General features: G+C 38.2%; 1 protein-coding gene across 1 annotated transcript in view; it reads left to right on the top strand.

Annotated features, from left to right (window-relative positions):
• SYNJ1 (synaptojanin 1) overlaps positions 1-22,673 on the top strand; it is a 66,355-nt gene that overhangs the window by 6,414 nt on the left and 37,268 nt on the right. Inside the window, exons 2-11 of the mRNA XM_084279531.1 lie at positions 5,816-5,902; positions 6,310-6,577; positions 8,967-9,192; positions 10,388-10,471; positions 11,261-11,322; positions 11,878-11,974; positions 13,302-13,471; positions 15,514-15,595; positions 18,249-18,401; positions 21,499-21,664. Of these exons, the coding sequence (XP_084135657.1) occupies positions 5,816-5,902; positions 6,310-6,577; positions 8,967-9,192; positions 10,388-10,471; positions 11,261-11,322; positions 11,878-11,974; positions 13,302-13,471; positions 15,514-15,595; positions 18,249-18,401; positions 21,499-21,664 (1,395 nt within the window). The remainder of the gene's footprint in view (positions 1-5,815; positions 5,903-6,309; positions 6,578-8,966; positions 9,193-10,387; positions 10,472-11,260; positions 11,323-11,877; positions 11,975-13,301; positions 13,472-15,513; positions 15,596-18,248; positions 18,402-21,498; positions 21,665-22,673) is intronic.

Here is a 22,673-nt window from a genome sequence, read left to right as displayed (position 1 = left end):
CTAATGTGGTAATACTGAAGTGTTAGCTTTAATTTGAGTACTGAAGGTTTAACTGCCCTCATTTGACAGAGAAGCTTGAAAACATCAATCTTAAAAGCTCAAAACCAAACTAAGAATATTAGAGTTAATAAATTTTCCAGATTTTTAAACTTTTTAAAGTGACAATAGCTTTTTTTTTCCCACCCTCCTAATCTAACTTAAATAAGTCTTGTTTCTGAAGGAATGGCACATCATTTCAGGAGTGTGCCTTTGTTCCCAGCTCGGTGTCCTATGATCTAGCTGGGAATTGTAGCCACTGAATGATAATGTGTTGTCATGGCACCTTGTGGACCCACAGAGAATATAACTGCAGAAAGCCTAAATGAAAACTTTTAATGTTAAGCTTTGTAATTGTTAAGCTTGCAAAAGTCATTTCTAATCTGGTATTAAGCAGAACACAGGTTGAACCAAGTTGACCTGAAGACAGAATTTTTAATGGAGTTCCATTTGTGTAACAGGAAGGGGATTGACACAATTCTTTTAAAATAATTTAATCAGCCACCTTTCTTATGAGTCAGTAATTGATAAGGTGTGATTATTACAAATGCACACTTGTGATTTAACTTGGAACTAATGATATGTTAACATTTTAAAATACTATGACCTATTAATTTTTAATAAAGATTGACTTATAATTATTTTATTCTTTTCCTCTTGATACTGTACATTAAGCTTGCTGGCTTTCTACAAGAGTGCATTACAACCTGACCTGAAAATCCCTTTAAAAGTGCTGTGGTGTTTGGGTTTTGGGGTCTTTGTTTTGGTACTGCAAGTCATTATTTCTGTTCTAGACATTAATCAACTTGAATCTAATTCATGCTGTGGGTTAAGCAGAAGCTGTGTTTGATTTCCTTTGTGCTTAACATCTGAGCTGACACAAAATAATAAAAGAAATACTGACTAGTAATGTTTTGTGTCCATCTTTATCCACAGGCATATGTATGCTTGCATCGTCTACTGTTTAGTCCTCCTCTACAGTATAGTTTAAAATCTGTTAAATCCAGTGTTGTGGATGAAAGTTGTCATTCCAGCTGGTAATTTCTGCCTTTAGAAGTTGCATTTCTTAATTTTTTTTTTCTTAGCAAGTGATAGCATTTTATGTTTGGGTTTTTTTAGACAGCCTAAATTGTGTTTGCTTACTCCCAGCTATTTAAAGATGAATAAACAGAAAAGACAATTTCCCAAGAAGTGGGTTCGTTAATTTGTAGGACTTTGTTTTTTTAAGTGCATATTTATATTAGCTGCATTTTTTTCTAGAGACAGAGCTCATAAATCAAAGTCAAAAGGGCTCCTGTGGCCGCAGGCCAGCCTACCAATCTGGGAAGAGATGTTCTCATTCATTAAGAATGTAACAGAGGAAATGAGGAAATGCTCTTGGAAATGCTCTCTCCTTCTGTCAGGACTACCTTAGCCTTCCTGGTTTAACTTAGAAGCTGCAATTCACTCAGCTGGTAATTTCAGCTGTTCGTAGAGGGAACTGAAAGCTGCCTGTGCGTACGCTGAAGATGAGATGCTGTAGTGATGGGGCCGTAGCCATGGTTTTCCATAACTCCAGTGGCTCCTGCATACCCAGCTGTGTCCGATGGCTTTGCATGCTGCGTGCTGGGGTAAACCACAACCAAGTGAGAGAGTGTAGATCTTCGTGATGCTGACTGCTTTGGTGAGACAGGAAGAATTAAATGTGGAACTTCTCATGAGGAGAATATGGATGGTTCCAGAGCACTTAAATTGTTATTCGTGCTGTTTGGTACAGGGTGATGTGCAAACCAGCAGATTTAATTTGGTATTGTCCTGGTTTCATCTGAGATAGAGTTAATAATGATATAGTACTGTATTTTGGATTTTGAATGAGAATAACATTGATAACACACTGATGGTTTTAGTTGCTGTGAGGTAGCTGCAGTGCCTACCCTAAGCCAAGGATTTTCGGCTCCTCATGCCCTGCTGGGTGCATCAGAAGCTGGGAGAGCACAGCCAGGACAGCTGGCCCAGCCTGGCCAGAGGGATGTTCCTCGCCACAGAACGTCATCCTCTGGATAGCACTGGAGAAGTGAGCTAGGAGGTGGGATCACTGCTCAGAAACAGACTGGGTATTAGGGTTTTGGGGTTTTTTTTTCCTATGTGTAGTGAGAAATTGTGTTTGTGCACCACTTGAGGTTTTTTTAAATTTTTCTTGTTATTATCATCAATATAATTTTCTTCCTTTGTAATCCTATTAAACTATCTTTAAATCAACCCAAAATGTTTTTTCCCATTTTCCTCCCCACCCCCTTGCTGAGAAGTGAAGGAGTGGCTGCCTGGTGCTTAGTTATGTGCTGGGGTTACACCATGACAGGTATCTGCAGAAAAGGGAAATGCCATGTGCAGTGGCAGTCAGTAATACATTACACTCCAGCCTTGGTGTTTGTGGCTTGGGGTTTTTTTCCATCCATAAAGGAAAAGCATCCTTGTGGCTAGCACTACTGGAGAGGTGCTGGTTCAGGAAACTGTTGTAAAAGCTTGGAGGCTAAAAGGACTTTAGGTCTAAACCAGCTGTACAACCGTTTGTATGCTTTCATAGTGTTACTGCTTATTCCTGTCAGGGCCCTGAGGATGCCACCAGCCCTGACTGGCCCTGCCCAGCTCTCCTGGGGCTTCTTCTACCCTGTCCACAGCCCAGGATCCTGTTTCAGTCCCGCAGGGCTGTCAGTCCTTGCCCCGGTGATGCTGGAGCAAAGCGCTGGTCTCTAGCTCTTCAAACCCTGCCCAGCCTGGACATGGGCCTTGCCAAGCTGGGCTCATGTCCCAGCCTATCCTTGGCCCGTCCCTGTCCCCACTGGCCTACATGGCCATCCTGGGACTGTATGTGGCCCCAGTTAGCCTCACCAGGCTGATATCCTGGCCTGACCTCAGCCCATTCTCACAGAGGTGCCGGGTCTCCTGGGCTGGGTTTTCTCCCAGCCTCCCTGTCTTCCTTGGAAAGTGCCTGTGGCTACCAGTGTCCTGGTCCCCAGGGAGCTGTTGGCTCCAACAGTTCAGATGGAAGAAAATGCAGAGGACTGTAGTGTAGCTGTGTCTTGTTCCTCATTTTGTCTTGGTTTTCAGAGTACTGCAGTGCCTTTCCTTAATACTGTAGTACTCTCCATGGTGACAAGTCCCTTACGGTGCATTACCCCAAAAGCAGCCTGAGCACTGCAGTAGTCACCATCCAAAAGATGCCTGCGTGGTGTGGGTTGGTGCTGCTGTGGTAGGGCAGAGGCAGCAGTGGAGTTGCTCCCTTCTCTGCTGTCGGTGATACTTTTGAGACTGCTGCCTTTTTAGCTCAGCTTCTTAAGGAAAAGGAAGTTTGTGATAACCATTTTTAGCCCTTATTATTGGGTAATACTTGTCATCACCAAATATCCTAAGTCTTTCAGGGTTTGTGAACGCTGATGGCTGGAGGTTCAAACAGGTACCCTCAGTGAAGGGTAATCTGCCTAATGAATTTGTGTTACAAAGTTGTAACTTGCAGTAGGTATGGTTTGCCTTATGGGGGGTGGTAGGAGGGTGTTCCAGGTAAGCTCTTCTGTGTCCTGGCTACCTGCTGAGAGACTTGTTAAGTGTCCCTTGTGCCAGGACTTGGGTTCTGTGGAGACAGTGGCTGAAACCTAGTGGTAGATGAGGATATGCCAGGAGAGAAGGGATGAAATAAGCCTCCTGAAGTGTGTGATGTTTGCTCTTTAACCATGTAAATTTTGGCCTTAAAATAAAGGTAAAAGTGCCAGCAGTGGGAAATAGAAGTGCTTACTCACTATGGAAAAGCTTTGCTCAGAGCTCACACTGTATTAGATCTGATCTAACTGAAAAACGTGGCATAAAATGTGTTTAGTTGGTGCTTCAGTGCTTTGTTAAGGAAATAATAAGTGACCACCCACAGTAAGTTTTTTCTATTTTTTGTTTGTTTATTTGTTTTGCAACCCTTTGCCACTTTATTAGAAGTGGCTTTTTTGTTGATCTGCAGTTGCAAAGCCTGTGATATTTAATTTACTTTGGGCACTTATTTATTAGGACTTAGCAAGGATAACGGGTGTTCTGTGTAATGGACAAACAGAATAAATCCACAGAAGACAGAAAAAAACATTGTTCTGAAATGTCATTAAATGCTGTCAGGCACCTTTAATAAAAATCCTGCAAAAAGTTTGCAACTAAACCTTATCTTTCATTAGTAATTTGAAATGTGAAAGGAGAAGGTTAGCAATTCTCTGGTCACCAAAAGTCAAGTTTAGAAGAGAACATTGATGTGTATTGAAAATGGATAGAAAGATCTGAGTTTTGAGGTTTAGGAGTTCTTCTTTCCAGCCTGATGGTGGTCTGGTTAAGAAAAACATGGCCTGGTGATGCTGACAAAATCCCTGTCTGTAAACAATGTGTTTAGATTGGCCATGAGTCTTAACACTTGTTTGGGGTGAGGACTTTGAAAATAATTATGCTGCTATAATGCTCTTATCTTTAGCATCTGGATGATAGGAGAACAGTATATGAGTGGTAATAGTTAAAGAAGCTTTTTTAAAATGCAGTAAAAACCTTGAATGAGTTTAGATTTCAGGCTGTTTGTTTCATCTGTACTGGAGTTTCTGATCCACTGCAGTAATAGAGCTAGTGGATGTTTGAACAGAAGGGATGGGCTTGTACAGAGGCAGGGCTATGCTAAGATTAGGAAATACTTCTTAGGAGGATTCACAGTGGCAGTTCTAAAGGAAATACAGCCAAGGCAAGAGAGAGCACAGCAGAATGCCAGAACACTAGGTGTTTTGATTTAGTGTTTTCTTTGTGTCAAATTCCAGTTTCTTTAAGTGTCAAAGTGAAAATTTCCCAACAGGCCATTTCTCCAGAGGGAGAAGGTGCTGATCCTTGGCGATCCAAAAATCTTGATCACAGAATTACAAGGTTGGAAAAGACCTTTAAGATCAAAAAGTCCAACCATTCCCTGAGGATTCAGTGGCACAGCTGGAATTGTCGGTCTTTGTTCTTCAGGTGTGGTCTCAGTTATGAGCTCAGGAAAGGTGGGATCCAGTTTCTACTTTGCAACATCTCTGTCACGTGGCTTTGCACTCAAGCTCTTGTTTTTTGTCAGTCCAGATTAAAGTTCTAAAGTCTGCACTTGTTTTAACTCCCAGATGAACAACGATTCACTTAATTTCTTCCAAAATGTTACAATTTTTGTTTCCAAAATGTTTATGAAAATTGTGTTTTCCTAGCCTAAGACATGGCTTTTAAATACCATTATCTTGTGGACCTACAAGAGTTTTGATTTGCTTGGAATAAATCCAAAACCAGTTAAAATGTACTTGTGATAATCTTATTTACTTACATGGAAATCATACTGCCACATCATGGTTTTATTCTTAGAGAAAAAGGATATTTTTTTTTCACAGGAAAAAAAGCAACATTTAGCACTACTCTAATTTTAACTAATTACAGGAGAAAATTCTCATGAAGCTCATCTGCCAGTGCTTTAGATGCTTTTTATATTAGGAGATGATGATGATAAAAATGCCAACGTTCTCCTTCAGCATCACTTGGAGGTTTTGCAAGTCTTTTTTTTTGTTGTTGTTGTTTCCTAAAAATGTAGCGTGATCAATTCAAACACTCATTTTCCATTATAAAATGCCATATGCTCATACATTTCCATGTCTCTCCAGAAGTTTCACGTCAGTGCTACTTTTGTAATCTCTCAGATTTTCAGTTTAGGGTAGACTCATTCTTGCCATAGTGTATGGTCCTTTACGTCCTAAAGTCTTACGTTTTCTCTCCATAGCTTCTGCAGAAAAAGACACAATCAAGAATACCTACACCAAAGTAATGGATGCATATGGGCTCTTGGGTGTATTAAGATTAAACCTTGGTAAGTAAAACAATGAAACTTTTTTTTTGTCATTTGGGAAAGAATGTTGTGCCGCTCCTGTAGAACTGCAAAGCACAGGATCTTCAAAACAGGAACTGGCCTTTCTGTGGTTTTTTGGTTTGGTTTGTTTTTTCTGTCGTCTATGTAGAGTAACTTGCAAGTTTGGAGCACTCCCAGAAAAAAGGGAGTGGACGAAAATAACTTCCGTTTTCACAATCCCTGTTATTTGCAGCATATTTTTTCCAGTTTGCATTCTCTTTTCTTCTGTAGAACAGGAGGTTTGTTCTTTTTGTACTTTTTTTCAGGAAAGCTGGGATCAGATTGTGTGCATTTAAGCATATGAATGCGTCACCGTCCCACCCCCGCCCAGATGCATTCTGTGACCTGTGCCTTTTCTTGTTTTGCAGGAGACACATTGTTACATTACCTGGTTCTAGTAACAGGATGCATGTCTGTGGGGAAGATTCAAGACTCTGAAGTGTTCCGAGTTACTTCCACTGAATTTGTATCCTTACGAATCGATTCAACAGACGAGGAGCGGATCTCGGAAGTGCGCAAAGTGTTGAACTCGGGGAACTTTTACTTTGCATGGTCTGCGACTGGTGTCAGCTTAGATCTTAGTCTCAATGCCCACCGCAGCATGCAGGAGCACACCACAGATAATAGGTTTTTCTGGTGAGTTCATGTCATCAGATGTTACATAGGATAATGTATGCCTGTGCAAACTAAGCTGTGGCGCGTTTTCACCCTTGTCTTTACCAGCTCTTAAATGCACACCTTCATCCCACAGATGCTGATGAGGTAGAATAGCATAATTTTAACTCTAAGGACATAAGCATGTTATTCGTGATACAACATTCCCGTGGCCACTTGGCATTTCTTAATTGGAAGGCACAGATTTTCACTGGTACTATACTTTGATCTGATCAGTAGTCGTGATGTTGTGCTTTAACTTTGATGTCTCTTGATTTTTCATCAAGTGTGCCAGTTTTTAAAATGAGTGTAGTGATGGAACATTAAAGAAAGTGTTAATCTTTTGAACATTCTACATTCTGTAATGGTGTGGTGTTTATTGTTTCCAAGTGGGTTTCCAACATATGAAAGGGCTTTAAAAATTTTATCACACGTGTAATTGTCATATTGCTGGGTTTTGTTGGAACAGAACAGGTAGGCTGTGCTACAGTGCACATCGCTTGGCTGCTGAACTCACTGACAACTTTTTGCAGAAAATTTTTTGAATAGAGTATATTCAAATATAGCTAACTCTCTCACAGAGAATTCTTGGTAAAAGGAACACTGCTGTTTCTACCAATAAGCAACTTCATGCCAGTGATTCATACTGTCGTGTAGGAAATTCTGCTTGCGAATTTTCAGCCTTTGTTAAAAATGGGGGATGTGTCCCCAAACCTTGTGAGGGTCCTGAAGACTTGGCAGTGTGCTGACAGAATGAGTGAAAAACTGATCTTTCCCCTTTTGTCCACCAAACTGTCTCTGGCTACTCTACTCTTTGCCACTGTTTTGGTCAGGCGGAGGGATGTGATCAGGTTGCTATATGAGACAAAGTATCTGTTTTAAGACAGACAATAAGCTCTGGTATCCAGCACCTACATCTACCTTGATGTAGGTTTACAGGAGTTAGAGGAGCCGAGAAAGTTGTCTGGAAAAAAGACTGGGCTCTCTGTTGATAAGTCAGTATTTCAAGGCTTGAGGAATGATGATGCCTGTTGACCTTGTCCAAACAAGCTTGGCTGATTTGCACCCTTGTAAAACTTAAGTTACCTGGCTATTTTATTTTCTTTTTAATAAGAATTAGTCCTTACAGGAGGTAGACAGAATGTTCCAGGTTCCAAGCTCTAGAAATGTAAACTCAGTCACAGAAAATATTCTGCTTATGTATTTCAGGAAGCTTTCTTGGGCTTTTTCTATTCACAAGTTCCAGTCTCAGAGTGCCCAGGGAAAGAATATTGTTCGCTTTCTCAGTCTCCTATTGCAATGCATCAGTATACGTTTCTGTAAAGCAAATGCATACTTCAATCACAGGATTTGATTCTTTATTAGTGATTGAACTGAAGTGTTTAAATTTCAGGTTTGGGTTTTTATTGAAGTTTAGAATAAAATGGCCAAAGTTAAAGTTAATAGCTTCAACATCTCTATTGGATATAATATTTGTAGTTATAGTAGAGTTTTCTGAGCAGTGACAAAACCAGCTGTTTTACTAGATTTTACTTTTCTTAGCTATGCAGAAAACTTTAGCTCTTTTTTATAAAAGTGAATATTTCCAAAGAAGATCAAAAGCCAACCCCCAGTAGAGTGAGGTAAAACAAAAAAACCTCACAAAACCCAAAGGTATTTACTGACTGCAGTATTGATTGGTACTGCTTAATGCACAAATATATCCAAACTGTGGATCATTTGAGCAGTAATTTGTTTTAGAGAATGGTGTCTGCAATATGTAATGTACCAACACTTAACCCTGAAATTGATGTTTACAAAAGTTGAAAATCAGTTGGCTGTGAATGTATTCCTGGAAGATTGTCTAGGCAAGTGATGTGTTATGGTGAGCTGTAATAGAAATAAGCAATTTATGTTGACAAGATTTTTTTCCTAGCTTTATTTTGTTGTGGTGGTGTGAAGTCAAATGGTGGTTTACCCATCACAAAAAGTAACTCAATAATTGGAATTCTGGCTTGCTTTTCCCAGAATCTGTAATCTTTGTCTTCTCAAAGCAAGGCTGAGTAGAGAAATATAAACAAGCTGGGAATGTTGATTTTTTTGCTGGGTAAAGATCAGAGGTTATAAGGGTTATTTTTTTAAGGTCATTATAATTCATGGCTTTGCCCTGTATTCCTATTGTGCACGTGCTTAAGGTGTGCTTTTGTAAAGCTCAGTATTTCAAATGTGTTTAAATAAGAGTTAGATCACAAAACTATAACACGCGTATTTTATTTTTCTTATTTGTAGTAGTGGGTGTAAAACATAAGTTAGAAGCTGCCTTAACAATTTGAGCTGTATTTCCTTTTTTCCTTCCAGTTATTTTTCTCCCCCCCTGTTTTCTTCCTGATAGGAACCAGTCCCTGCACTTGCATCTGAAGCACTATGGTGTGAACTGCGATGACTGGTTGTTGCGTCTGATGTGTGGAGGAGTGGAGATAAGGACAATTTATGCGGCTCACAAGCAGGCAAAGGCTTGTCTCATCTCACGACTAAGCTGTGAACGGGCTGGCACCAGATTTAATGTTCGGGGAACAAACGATGATGGTCACGTTGCCAATTTTGTTGAAACAGAGCAGGTAAGTTAAGCTACAGCGCATGTTGCTTGGCTGGTGAACTCTAAATCAGCAGATCACAAGTCAAGGCTGTACCTAGCAGATATTGGAATAGTCCCTTTGCAGCTAAATAAGGAATCTAAGTAGGTTACATAATTTGATGATCTTGCTTTTTAGTGTAGCTTAGGGTAAGGGCATGCTTGGGTCTGAGTTTCAGTAGCTTAAGAAGCTGTTATCCATCAGCTGAACTGTTGTAGTTGGCTGTACTTCCTTTTAGCCTACTGGGTTGTAAGTGAATGTGTACATCTTTTGGCCTGAGCTTTTACTGGTAAAAGTAAAAGGCCTTAGAAATAAGCAAAAGAGATTTTTGGCAGGTAGACAGTACCTTCTGGTTCAGGAAAGATAAAAGCACTCCTGTGGTTGCATAACTGCTCCTCTGAAAGGCAGTTTTTAAAGCCACGTAATTCTGCTGCATTTGATGGTGTATCTTTGCCCTTGTTATTAATAGCAAGGTGCTATTAAATCATTCTTTGGTGGCCTTTCTTTGCTCCCTTCTTATGATACTATAGTTACCAGGACATTCCTGCAACCGCAGTCATGTGAGCAGGTATCTTTGGTTGACTCACTGACGCTTTAAAAAAGCCTGTGTGACTTCAATAGGGTTACGTCCAGCAAGGGGTCTGCTTGTTCACATCCGATTTCGGGAATTTAGTCAGCACACTGCTGTGAGAGTTTCTCCACCCAAGTTCCCTGGCATGCTGATGTCACTAGATGACCATGGCATATCATTCCACTTAAAGTTATCATTCCTCTACGCTTAATATGCCAGTGTATATAGTTTGGATTCTGATGCATAAACCTCTGCCAGTGTTCCGAGTCGGCCCCACTGTTGCTTTCTGTGCATTGGTGTGCATTTTATCTGTTCCTACAGGAAGGTCTTGACAAGTTACTCTTAGCACAGAAGTCATTCAGCCCCAAATAACAGCAGCTTGCTGTATTTTCTTAGACATTGTGAATCCTAATTCTGTAAGGAAGCAAGAGAGTGCCAGAACTTTTAATGAGTTGTTAGAGGGGTAGAGAGAAAAGTCTGAGAAACACAATATTGTAGCTTGTAGTATGGGGTATGCAATATGTAAATTTTATTTACATTTAGTGAAATCTTAGAAGCCTAAACCTTTACACTCTGTAATACCTACTAATGCACTGCTTTTCTTAACAGGTGATATTTTTAGATGACTCTGTGTCATCTTTCATACAGATTCGAGGATCTGTTCCATTATTTTGGGAACAGCCAGGCCTGCAGGTAAGCAGGAGTTAGATTTAATTATACAGACAATTATTATTCATGTCTCTTTAAACATCTTACACTAGTGTTTAGATGCTGTACAGTTACCTGTCAGGATGAGCTTATCCTTTGGGACCAAGCTGGTGCTATTGTTTAATTCAACAAGCCTGCTAATCTTAAGTCTCTGAATGCTGTTTTGCACAGGATTTGAATGGCCATTGCTTTTTAGATGTTTTCTCTTTAAAGTTCTGAGTTTCTCCGTTTTAATTTAAATTGCTGTTTTAAAATAGGATATCTGAGGGCACCCAAATACATGTTTTCTTCTGAGTTGTTCTAGACGATAAATCCTTTCAAGAAGTCAATACAGATCAAGAGTTCCTGTAATATTATTTCACCCCAGTTCACTTGAAAGAGGAATTGTATCAGAACCGCTACTCTGACACAATTTTTACAGAGATGAAAAAAGTTCTTGCCTCACAGTAACCCTAGGTTCCTGAAACTAGGCATACAAGCACTTTGCAGTAGAACTTTTGAAACATTTACATGCCTTTTGCTCAAAACAAGAAGTAATTAGATGATAGGACTGAGTATATTGAATTTTAAAAGTGCTTTTTAGAAAAAAAGAGGAAGAATTTAAGAAAAGCCTGTAAAAAGAAGCCCACCATAGCAAGTAGAATAAATTTTTGGAGGTTTCATTTAGAAAGTGAAATCAATTTTTAGGTTCTATTTAGGATCAAAAGAGGTCTTTGAAGAATGATTAATCAAATGTCTGAAGACAAATAATTTAATGTAATCTTCATGTCATAGGTGGGATCGCACCGTGTCAGAATGTCAAGGGGTTTTGAGGCAAACGCACCAGCTTTTGACAGGTGAAAGAATGTCTTACATTTTTGTTAATGCATTGTGAACCACTGATGAGCCATGCTTCAGAGGGATGGACTATGTTATTCCAACTGGAGGCTTTGTCTGTACAAATGTATGATTCAGCAAAGCAGCAAACTGCTTGGGCAGCTTTTTCAAACTTCTGCAGAAGTGCTTTGGTGAAAAGTTTGAAGAAAACTTAAAATAGTGAAATGTTTTGTTAAATTGAAAAGAAAAATATACCATCCTAACCTGAATAATCTACTATAAAGCTACTATATAAAAGCAAAATTTATGGTTGTATTTTGTTCCTACTGTGACACTTAAGCTTCACAGCATTGTGGTTTTAACTAAACGTATGTTGTTAAATTGGTGCTGTTATTCTAATTAAATAGAAGTCAGTGGTTGTATGCTACTGAGTTATATTGGTTAGTTTGGGCACGACTTAATAAAAGGCTTACAGCAGTATTAGAGTACTGAGTCCATTTCTGAAGGGTCTTAGTGTTGCATGATCATTTTCTGCATGCCAGAAGATAAGTGTGGAATTTTTCTGCTGTTCACAGGCATTTCCAAACTCTTAAAAATTTATATGGCAAGCAAATTATTGTAAATTTACTTGGGGCAAAAGAAGGGGAGCACATGCTCAGCAAAGCTTTTCAGGTGAGTATGACAGTTCTCTTGCTGTGCATGTCCTCAGAATTTGCCTGACTGTGGTGAAGCTTTTATATAGGCTTTGCAAAAATGAAACAGGTAAGCTATGCTCTGGAACAACTACCACTTGGGGTTAACATTATATTTGTTGTAAAAGCACTGCTTAAGATACAGAATGTGAAATGAATTTTTAAAAAGATCTACATACAATTAGTGTTTGGTTGTGTTCAGATTGGTTGTTTTACTGAAAAATTTCAGCAGCAGCGTAGATGATGCTGAGGGATTTCCAGTTATTTTCGTATTTCATGCTTATTAGTGGCTTATTCTAAAAATAAATCTTTTCTTCACTGTAAAATTGGTGTATAAATAAATGATGCTTAGTGGTATTTAATACTGTGAGGTTTATTTTTAAAATATACCCCTTAGAATTCCTGGATATATTCATTAATTATTTTTTTTAAAATCTGAAATTGATTTGCTATTTTAAACATAAAAGCTGCTTTATGATTAAATAGAAATGTTTGTTCAGAAGCTGTTAACTGTAAGTGTCCATTTTCATGAATTCCCACTAGTTAGGTTAAAAATAACTGTCACATTGTGGTCCATAAATACTGACAGTTTGAGAAGCTCTGTCTGAAGCCAAAGAACATGTCAATAGCCATCTGTTACTTCCCTTTCTCTTTTCCCTTTATATTATAATGGCTGAAAGTCTTACGCCATTCACTGATGTCTCTTCTGTATCCACCTGCCCTGGTAGGAGATTTCAGTGCTCCCAAAGAGGTACTGATGCCCAGTGCACATCACAGATTTGCCAACACATATTGTGTGAGCCCTTCAAGATTTTTCAGGGAATGTTAAGGAATGTTTTACTCAAGTCACCCTTTGCAGCAACCTCAATAATTTGTCTGTCTTTTTCAGTAGCAGCTTATGGAGTGTTTAGTCTGTCCCTGTTGCTGGCAGGTGTGTCTAAAATGGTGACTCTTAAGTGTCACCCAAAACCCCTTTGGTTTCCACTGAAACAGCTCTTTACAAATTAGGAGCATTTTAAGAGTAGAAGAGGCAGTAGACTGTCTTGGTGACCACTAGTACTGTAAGGAAAAAGATTGAGTTTAATTGTGACAAGGAAAAGAAAACATACAGGTGAAATAATATTTGGTTCTGAGTGATTTGTTGAACAATAGCGATAAAAATGGTTTTATCTAACAGAAAGCAGATAATGAACAAGATAGCTAATAAAACAGCTTTAAAATATTTATAGCCTCTTTTTGATTTTATACTACTGTATGTTGAAATATTGGTATGTTTATACATTTTTCTTCTCTTTTTACAATTTCAGAGCCATTTGAAAGCATCTGAACATTCAGCTGATATCAAAATGGTGAACTTTGACTATCATCAAATGGTTAAAGGTGGAAAGGCAGAAAAACTACACAGTGTGCTTAAACCTCAAGTCCAGAAATTCTTAGAGTGTGGATTTTTTTATTTTGATGGAAAGGAAGTTAAAAGGTTTGTGTGTATAACTTCTGTAAAATTCTTCAAATTATTGTATAATTCCAGGATGCTTTCCTTTTTTCTTTTTAGCAAGAAAATAAGAGGGAAAAAAGGTTACTTCTGTTATTGTGGGTTTTTTTCGTATCCAAGATGATGCTCAAAACTGAAATCTGAGTCTCTTATTTTACTCTATTAAAATTTTGTCTCATTCTGAATATGCTCTAAAAATCTTAATGGGAAACATCTCTGAGATGTTGCTGGGGCATGACTTAATTTCAGGCCTTTGACCTTGTGATTTTGGTCAAAATGGGAAATCCTACATGGGATTAAAAAAATGAATTTTTTTTTTCTTCCTGTACAATGGTATTAATTTTTTCCTCAGTGATGGAGCATTATATTGTCTGTTTGTTGTAAATGCTGATGTTCAGTGCAGTCTTTCTAAATCTGTTTGGACCTGGATCCCCTGTTCAGGGAGATTCAATTCTCCACAAAGGTGAACAGCATGCATGTTTTCTGCCCCAGCCTGTACTTCCCAGTCCTGCTGTACTGGTACTTCTGTCCCAATTTCCCTACCCTTCTTCCTAGAGCAAAGGTTGTGCTTATCTCTGCAACAAAAGGGAAGCAGGGCTTGAAATAAGCAACGTTCTTGTTCTTGTCCCTTCCACACCCTTCCTCCTTTTAATTAATGCCAGAGAGAACTGCTGAATGAGGCTCTTCACAAGAAAGAGAATTAAGTGAGGGGATTGTGCCATATGCAGTGGAGTTTTAGCAGAGTGGGAGAGGAGAGGAGGGTTCCAGTGCCCCACTCTGGGCTTTAACCTGGCTGTGGGATTAAATCCCCCAGGGGTAGGTTTTTAGTAGGCCTGAATAAGATTAGATTTAAGGGGGTGGGGTAGCAAAATGGTGTGTGTGCTTAGGTTCCTTCTCCATCTCAAAATGTCACTGCCCATTCTCCAAAATCCTTTAAAAGTGGGGTGACACTTTGTGTTGGGAGAACAACCTTTGGTCCTGATGGAGATTCAAATATTATTACCCATGAAGAGGACTGGCAACAGAATGAAAGCATAATAGGCTGTGTCTTGTGATAGCTTGAAGAATTATCTGCATAGAAGATACAATGATGACTCACATTCAAGGATCAAGTCCTTTGGAGAATGTCAGGGTTTTTTTTCTCACAGAGAGCAAGTTTCTTTGTGTTTCAAATCAAATAGAGAGACAGTAATGAAAAGAATAATCTTGGACAAAGTTCTTCAAAACTGTCTACAGTTTCTGCTTAGATTTCCAAGTAAATATGATGAAGCCTTACTGGCCTAACTGGACAAAGTGTAGTGGGAATGACAAAAGTAAGGAGTAAGTATGGGAGAGCCATCAGGATTTTGTACTCATAGCCAGGCAAGGAGAACATGGATGTTGCCTCATATGATCCTTCTGTGAGCTTTATATCATGACTTCTTTGGTGTCTCTCAAAGGAGAGGGAGCAGTTCAGAGTGCCCGAGGGCCACAAGGCTCTGTTGAGCTAAGGGGGAGAGGCTTATTTTTCATTTTTATTTGTAGAGGCAAGAGAAGGCAAGGAGGGATTGGAATTTGCTTTAGTTTTATCACCATTTCTTGGTACTTTTAGTTTAGTTGAACAAATCCAAGAACTGTCCTCATGTGATTTTGTTGTAACTAAGAGTTGTTATTTCCCTCTCGGATTCTTGGAAAGTGTGTTAGTTGGGTTATTCGAAAACAAGATTAAATCCTACATAAGACTTACTGAGCAAGCAAGGAGAATTGAGAAAAACTGAAGAAGAAAGACTCATGTTATTTGCAGAAAATAAATTAGTTTTGTACAGCAAATGCTGCTGCAAAATTCACTGCTGTTATTGGAACTAAGTCTCTATTGCTGAGGTATTTATAAACATACTTGCGATGGCAGTAACGTTGCACTGACAATACCCTGATTTACTATTCTGGTTCAGATCTTGATGTCCCTGCCTTTGTTGATAATATGTGTGTTAAATGAGTTATTTCAGTTGTTTTCTCTTTCTCTCTGTCTCTCGTTGTCCTTGGCACAGATCTCAAAGCGGTACTGTCAGAACAAACTGCTTGGACTGTCTGGATAGAACAAACAGCGTGCAGGCTTTCTTTGGCTTAGAGGTAGGAAAAAACAGTGTCCAGATACACAACTGCTCCTGATGCTTCTGTAGCAATTTAGGCTAAAAGTAACTTTACCTCCCTGAGAAAGATTAATTAAAATGTTTCATAGATGGCAGTTTGATTTATAGCGTGATGCTTTTCTTCTGGGGCACACCGAGCTTAGTAGTTCTAGAAGAAGCAGTTGTATAGTAGTTGTAATTAAACAGTAATCATGCAGCATCATGCAAATGTTCATTCTTTTTTAGGTGTCAGTTTCTTATGTCTGTTAAGGTTCAGCCTTGCAGTTCTAGAGGTGGTGTTGTAGTCCTTCACAAGAACGCTTGCATTGACAGTCTCTCTGTTAGATGTTCTTCAGCATCTGCCAGCGCTTTGTGTTCATATTTTCACAGCACTGTGCTGTGAGTTATTCACAGGACGATATCATGGTTGAGGCTTTGGCCACACTTGAATTGAGTAGTTTGAAATTAACCATGAAATTCATTCATTCAGTTGGGCTTCAGCATATTGGCTTGCTGTTGAAGTAAAGCTTCTTGCCTGCAGGCTTATCAGCAGAGCTTAAACACATGAACTTGATAGGAATTGATGGAGTAAAATAGTACTGATTGGGCTAAAAGAGTAGCTCTGAAAACCTTTTGACAGCTTCACTCATCTTAATAAACTAAGTTTGATTCCTAAAGATAAAATCTTTAGCATGTTTAAAAAGGAAAGTTATGGGTGCTACATCAGCCTACCTAAAAGTTTTATTCTTTTGTTTTCTGCATCTTGCTTAATTAAAATGCTCTTGTTTTAGCATTTGTAGGTGGAATTTCTTTGGCTGTAGAGCAAACATTTCTGATTCTGGAATACATAGTGCCTTGCTGCTACATTTACCAATTGAAGACTGTTGCCAGCTCACTAGTGTTTTAGTCAAACAGAATGCTGAACTGTTTACCCTTGTGCAGATACTCTAAACGTTTTTCTCTTGGCATTCAGCATCAGTACATACTGTAGGAGATCCAACACAATTTGATGCCTTTTTCTCCATTGTTTCAGTTCTGCATGTACCATAGGGGGGCTCAAACCCTTTAATTACTAACATCAAGAAAAGCGATTCTTACTCTTTTCTTTAGTTTGCTAGGTGTTGAAAAGAGTAGTGGCACACTTGGAGAATCCCACAGCAATGTATTGCATGATGTAGTTTGTGAATCTGCCCATCCTGTATTGACTTTGCCGTGGGAAAGACTAATGATGACCCGAAAGCCTTTCCTGGTCCTCTGTTTGCTGGAGTTCAACAGTTCTCTACAGATAGAAACACAAGCTTCTTAGGTTCTCTCAAATGAGCCTCTTGTACTTTACTGATAATATGGTAGTTTTTTATGGTATAGGAGCAAATCTTTATACATTCTTCATGCATATGGTATTTATGGCAAACTTAGCTTTGCAGCTGTATTTTCTCCCTTTCTTATCCTTTTAAGAACTGGATTAAATACTGTCTTTTATTTTAGACCAGGTGTGCCACATTTTTCCTTGGTGAGCTGAAATTATGATTTCAGCTGAAGTATGAGACCTTAATGTATAAAACTAATCCATAAGAAGAAAAATGGTAAATCCTTATGAGATGCTTAATTTTAAAATTCAATTTAAATGAGATATTTACAGTCTTCATTTTTTTAACATGATAGATACTTCACATAACAGGTACTGAGCTCTGAATGACCACATAAAATTACAAGATAAAGCACCCTATTTCTAGAGCTCCTTTTCTTGGTGTTTTGTTTGCAAGTTTCTGTTGGTAACTAGTTAATTCTTGCCCAGCCTTTAGAATCTTGCTATTATGAAATTTTATGTTCACTATTTTAGATAACTCCTTGCCATTGGACACCTCAAGATTTTAAAGAATTTCAAAAGCTCTTAAAAATAGATTTTTGTAATTTAGTTTTAATTTTTTATGTTTATTTTAACTTTTATGTTGGTAGCCACAAACACTGGAAACCTACTTGACTTTTTTAGAACAATCACTATTCCATAAACCAGGATTTCCAACAAAGTACAGTGTTCCATGCTACATCTACAAGTGTAATGCTATGTTTAATGTATTTCAATGCAAAATAACACTTTTATATGCATATTATATATATATACACACACACACACAATTTTAAAGCATTCAATGTAGAGTGTACATCACGGAAAATTAATTCAGTTATATTGATTGTAAGGGTAAAGACTGTAGTGTTTCATGCATGAAAACAGTGTGACTAACAGAAGCCATAGGTATATCACTGATCACAGAGCTCTGTTGCTGCTGCATTTGATAACAGAGGTCAGTGTGTTTGGTATTATACTTTCTTGGGAAACACATGAATTGCTCTCATTCTAGAACATATAAGTAGAAATATTTGAGAACTAAAACCAGTTTACCATGTCACTAGTAAATTTTAGATGAAAATAACTGCATAATTATTTTCCTATATTACCACCTATCTTGAAAAGAAAACGGAATGCTGGTGCTAGAGGTACATGTTGAATGTAGCAGTCGGTTCGTTCAAAATGACACACTTAAACCAAATAACTTTTTTGGAGAATATATGCTGAAAAAATTATGGACCTTTTAATAAATACCTGTAAAGATTGTTTGGTTTTCCTTTGTAAATGTTGTCTTCAACCATTACAGATGTTAACAAAACAACTGGAGGTACTAGGATTAGCTGAGAAGCCTCAGCTGGTTACTCGGTTTCAGGAAGTTTTCCGATCCATGTGGTCAGTGAATGGTGATTCTGTCAGTAAAATATATGCTGGAACTGGAGCCCTTGAAGGAAAAGCTAAGGTAAAGTACATTTTGATTAGAGAAAATTTAGCTGTATTCAGTATTGGTTTGAAAAACTTCTGTCATTAATATAACAGCCATAAGATTTTATTTAAATGTGCTTTTATTGTAATCTTAAAAACCCAACCAACCAATAAAAAAAAATTAACATAAAAAGATGGGTTATATTGATAACCACATCTTGTTTCAGTACATCCTTTCTCAGCCATGCCCATGCCTCCTAGATAATACCATCCTGTAGGAAAGGATGAGGCTTCAGACTTCTTTAGATCGTAGTTTAAAAAAATATATATTCAAATCACCTTTAGATTCTTTTTTTCATTGTTCTCTCTGTATCTCTGTCTCCTATTGTATGAATTTCATTCACTATCTCCTTCCCTTTAAAATGTGTTTCACCAGATGTTGTGGTTCATGCTTTTAATGTTTATTAACGGTGTTACAATTAAATACATTGTGGCTGGGTGATTTTTGTTTGCATGTTCCTCCAGCTACTTCTTTTTAGTTTTGCAATTACTGGAAAAAACCCAAATTCTGTTTCTACCTTGCTTTCTAATGTTGTGTTAACAATTCTGTACTACATGGCAGTGTAATGCAGTTTCTCTTCAACTTCTTTTGTCTTTGTTGATGCCTGAGTTGTTTGGCTTTTCTAATGCCCTCTTTTATTTTTCTTGTAACAGTGTTGCTTGTTTTTGTTTCCATAATTCTCTCTCTTAGCAGGTGATACCTGTCAAGACAAACAAATGCTGAACCGTAACCCTTTTTGCCCTTAGTTCCTTCAAGAACTGCTTTTCATACCATTCTTTTATTCTTTTATACCATGCTGCTTCTCACTCCCTATTATGTAGTACGTACTCATAGCAGACTCCCTTATTTTTCCATCACTTGTTCATTGAAACCATATCAGGGCCCTTCTCTGCACAGGTATAAGGCATTACAGTAAGATAGATAGCAAGAAAATAAGTAAAATAGACTTGCTGCTCATCCTACCCTTAATTGGTGCATACAATACTTTCTTTGGGAACTACTTGTATTTTAGTGTAGAGTGGAGCACTGTTTGAAGACGTTTAGTTTTATTTTCTTACCAAAATGTCACCCAGACCATCAGGAAAACTACAGTAAGTATGTTATGGGGGTGTCTCCCCTTCTCCTGACTTTCTCATTCGATCTTACTTGTTTCGTTACCTAACTTAACCGTCTTCTGCCATTCATTTGGCTACTTAATTTTTTTACTCTGTAAAATGCATTTACTGTATTTATGCTTCCATTTTTAATGTTTAAAACACAGAGTACATTTCCTCTGCTGTCTTTGTAATAGCAGAGGATCCCTGCCCTGGTACAGCTGTTAATGAGTACCACATCTCATAAATCAAACCCAGTGTCCCTGACGAAAGTCCATCTGTTTGAAAAGCATCTTTAATACTTGCAAAACCATACAATACTTGCCAGTATTTCAGTGAAAACTGATCAGGTCACTACTCAATATCTTTTTGAGTACTCTTAACATAACTTAAATTGTAGTTTTAAAGTTGTATTCTTATTTCTCAAATGAAAAGTTTGATGGTTGAAATGCTTCCATTTCTTGCTTGTCAGTTTGATTCTTCAAACTCCTAGAGTGTTTAGAGGTTAAAATATGTAAATTTAGGATAGGAGAAAAATTAACCTTAAATGTGTTAATATATGTCTGCACTGAAAACCAGTCCTTTTTAAAGTATTATAATACTCATTGTATCTAACTCCTTACCTACTCTTTCTTTTGCTTTCTCTGGGTTCCTTTCAATTAATTGCCTGATATGTGAATGGTGAGTGTGGTTTTTTGCATCATGTTATAAGTTACATGTTGTCTCACAGAAAGGGAGCAGCATCCTATTGCAATACTATGCTCCCGAACACCTCATCCACATTGTCTTCCAAAAATCACGGTGCCAGTTCACTACTATTTATCCTTGACAAAAGAGAAGTTACTTCCTTGTTGTCTGGTACAATCCATAGAGCTCAATGATGGGTTAGTTCAGCAGTTTTCTTCCGCTTTTGTCTTTTTCTCTTCTGCATTTAAGAAACCTTCATGAACAATGCAAGCTGTGAACTTGGAGTATTTTTAATAGCAATGTAATACCATGCAGCATTCCTGATGGACTGTGGTGTATATTTCATATACCTGCAATAGCATGTGTTTATGTACACCTCACAGGCAAAATACACTTACTACACATGAGACACAATAAACCATGTAATGGAGAAAATGTCCTAGTGCCTGTCACTGTCAGTGCTGCCTACACAGATTGACACCGCTGGTTTTTGAATCAAGTATGAGACTGCATGACATGCTGATTACATTATCCTCTATGTGGCTGCCCCACGGGGAATATCAGTAGTAGCAGTACATCTCTGGAAGGTTCTTGTTCAGTTCTGAGCAGCTGGATGCTGTTCTTTTGGAGCACCGTTCAGTCGTGCCTCTTGTGCGCGGTGTGTGCAACGACAGTGTCATCGTATGTACGTAGCTATAGAATAGTGTATTCCTTCCTTCTGGGATACTGCATGAGACTTGCATGTTATTTTAAAAAGTGAAGGGGTCTTAGTAAGTTGAAACTGCCTCTTTTTTAAAACCTGGATATTTCAGAATGTGAATTCTGAACTAATATGCTTATGTGTGCATATACATACATATTCATGTACCACGACATTTGGACTCAAGTGCTTGCTCATCTCTCACTATTTGGGGAAAAGCCCAAAATCCTGTATCATGGTCTAAACACGGCACTATCTCAATTTATGTTTTGAAGACAAAGGGTTTAGGGGGAAAAAAACCCTATTCCCCTTCCTGCAGTATTTTGTTTGTTCAATTTAAATAATTTAAACTGGAATAATCTGGTTTACATTCTCCTTGAAGGTATTACTATGTTATTTAGAATTTGGGGCAGGGTGGGGGGTTTTTGAAGCACACATAATACAGTAAGCTTGGAAGACTTCATTTAGTGCTTAAAGAAGGAAATTGTCTTAGATCTTAAAATCATTAATGCAGTTATGTTACTGAATATTGCCAATGTTATTGTGAGCAGTGTCCAACATAAAATATTTTATACGTGTTCCTCCCTAACAGGCTGGAAAGCTGAAGGATGGTGCTCGTTCTGTGACCAGAACGATTCAAAATAACTTTTTTGATAGCTCCAAGCAGGAGGCCATTGATGTTTTGTTATTGGGAAATACCCTAAATAGTGATTTAGCAGATAAAGCACGGGCTCTCTTAACCACCAGCAGTTTACGCGGTATGTGTCTTTCAGGATTTTAATCTGTCTGATAACTATTTGGTGTAAGAAAGCTGTATGGAGTCTGTTTGCAAAGCAATATTGGAAAGTATAAATGCTATTTTATGTTCTGTTGGCTTGTTAAAAGATGCAAGTTACCTCTGCTTTACTAATATTTCCAAACTAATGTGCTGCAGTAATATCTTTACTGTTTATATTTTGGTGATGTTTGGTGGTGTAATAGGTAAATATTTGTCAGATCTTTACTGGAAATGCATGTTAGATGTGTTCTGTTCAGTTGGTCAAACCTATTTATAGCAAGTGTTAATCATGACAGTTATGTGGTGACTTCAGGGAAAAAAACCTAACCTGATTTATTGAAAAAAATCAGGCTTTTTAATTATTTGTTACATGTTATGTTTCACTTGATCTGTCATGCTAGTGAAGGGATTCTCACCATGGTGTTAAACTGGATAGAAAGCATTTAATAATTTCTCAGGCTTGAGAATGATGGAATTTATCTTCATTTTGGTTTCTGAGGTACTGCGGATCCAAAAGGGGTTTGGTAGTGGAAGAAAATTTAAGGTAACAAGAGCTATGAGAAAACTCCTGAAGAATGTTTTGTTTTTTTTTTTTTTCCCCCATCACAAAATGCTTTTTTTGTGAGAAGTCTTTTCCTGGAATGAGTGCTGCAGAAGCACATCAGGCTGTGAGTGAAGTTCTGTATCAAAACCAGAGAGGGTTCAGAAAGAATTTCTGCTGAGGCAGAGCAGCTGTGTAGGGGACACTTGCGTGGCCTGGTTACAGAAAGGTGCTTCACCCGATGAGAATAGTAAGGTGAACAACAGCATCCTTCATCCCCAAAGATGTAAGATGTAGAGGTGTAGCCTCTGCCCAGAGGTGTAGCCTACATGGTTCCCAGGACTATGGTCATATCTCATCCTTTTGCAAGTCTGACGGGCAGGGAGATTGTGAGTGAGTGAGTTGTAGGGCTCTGCTTAAAGTACAAATAGAGGAGGTAATTCTTGGG

This window comes from Gallinula chloropus, assembly GCF_964237585.1.
Source record: "Gallinula chloropus genome assembly, chromosome: 1".
NCBI lineage: Eukaryota > Metazoa > Chordata > Aves > Gruiformes > Rallidae > Gallinula > Gallinula chloropus.
The sequence above is the reverse complement of the archived record's forward strand: the minus strand, read 5'-3'. Positions and strand labels throughout refer to the sequence as shown.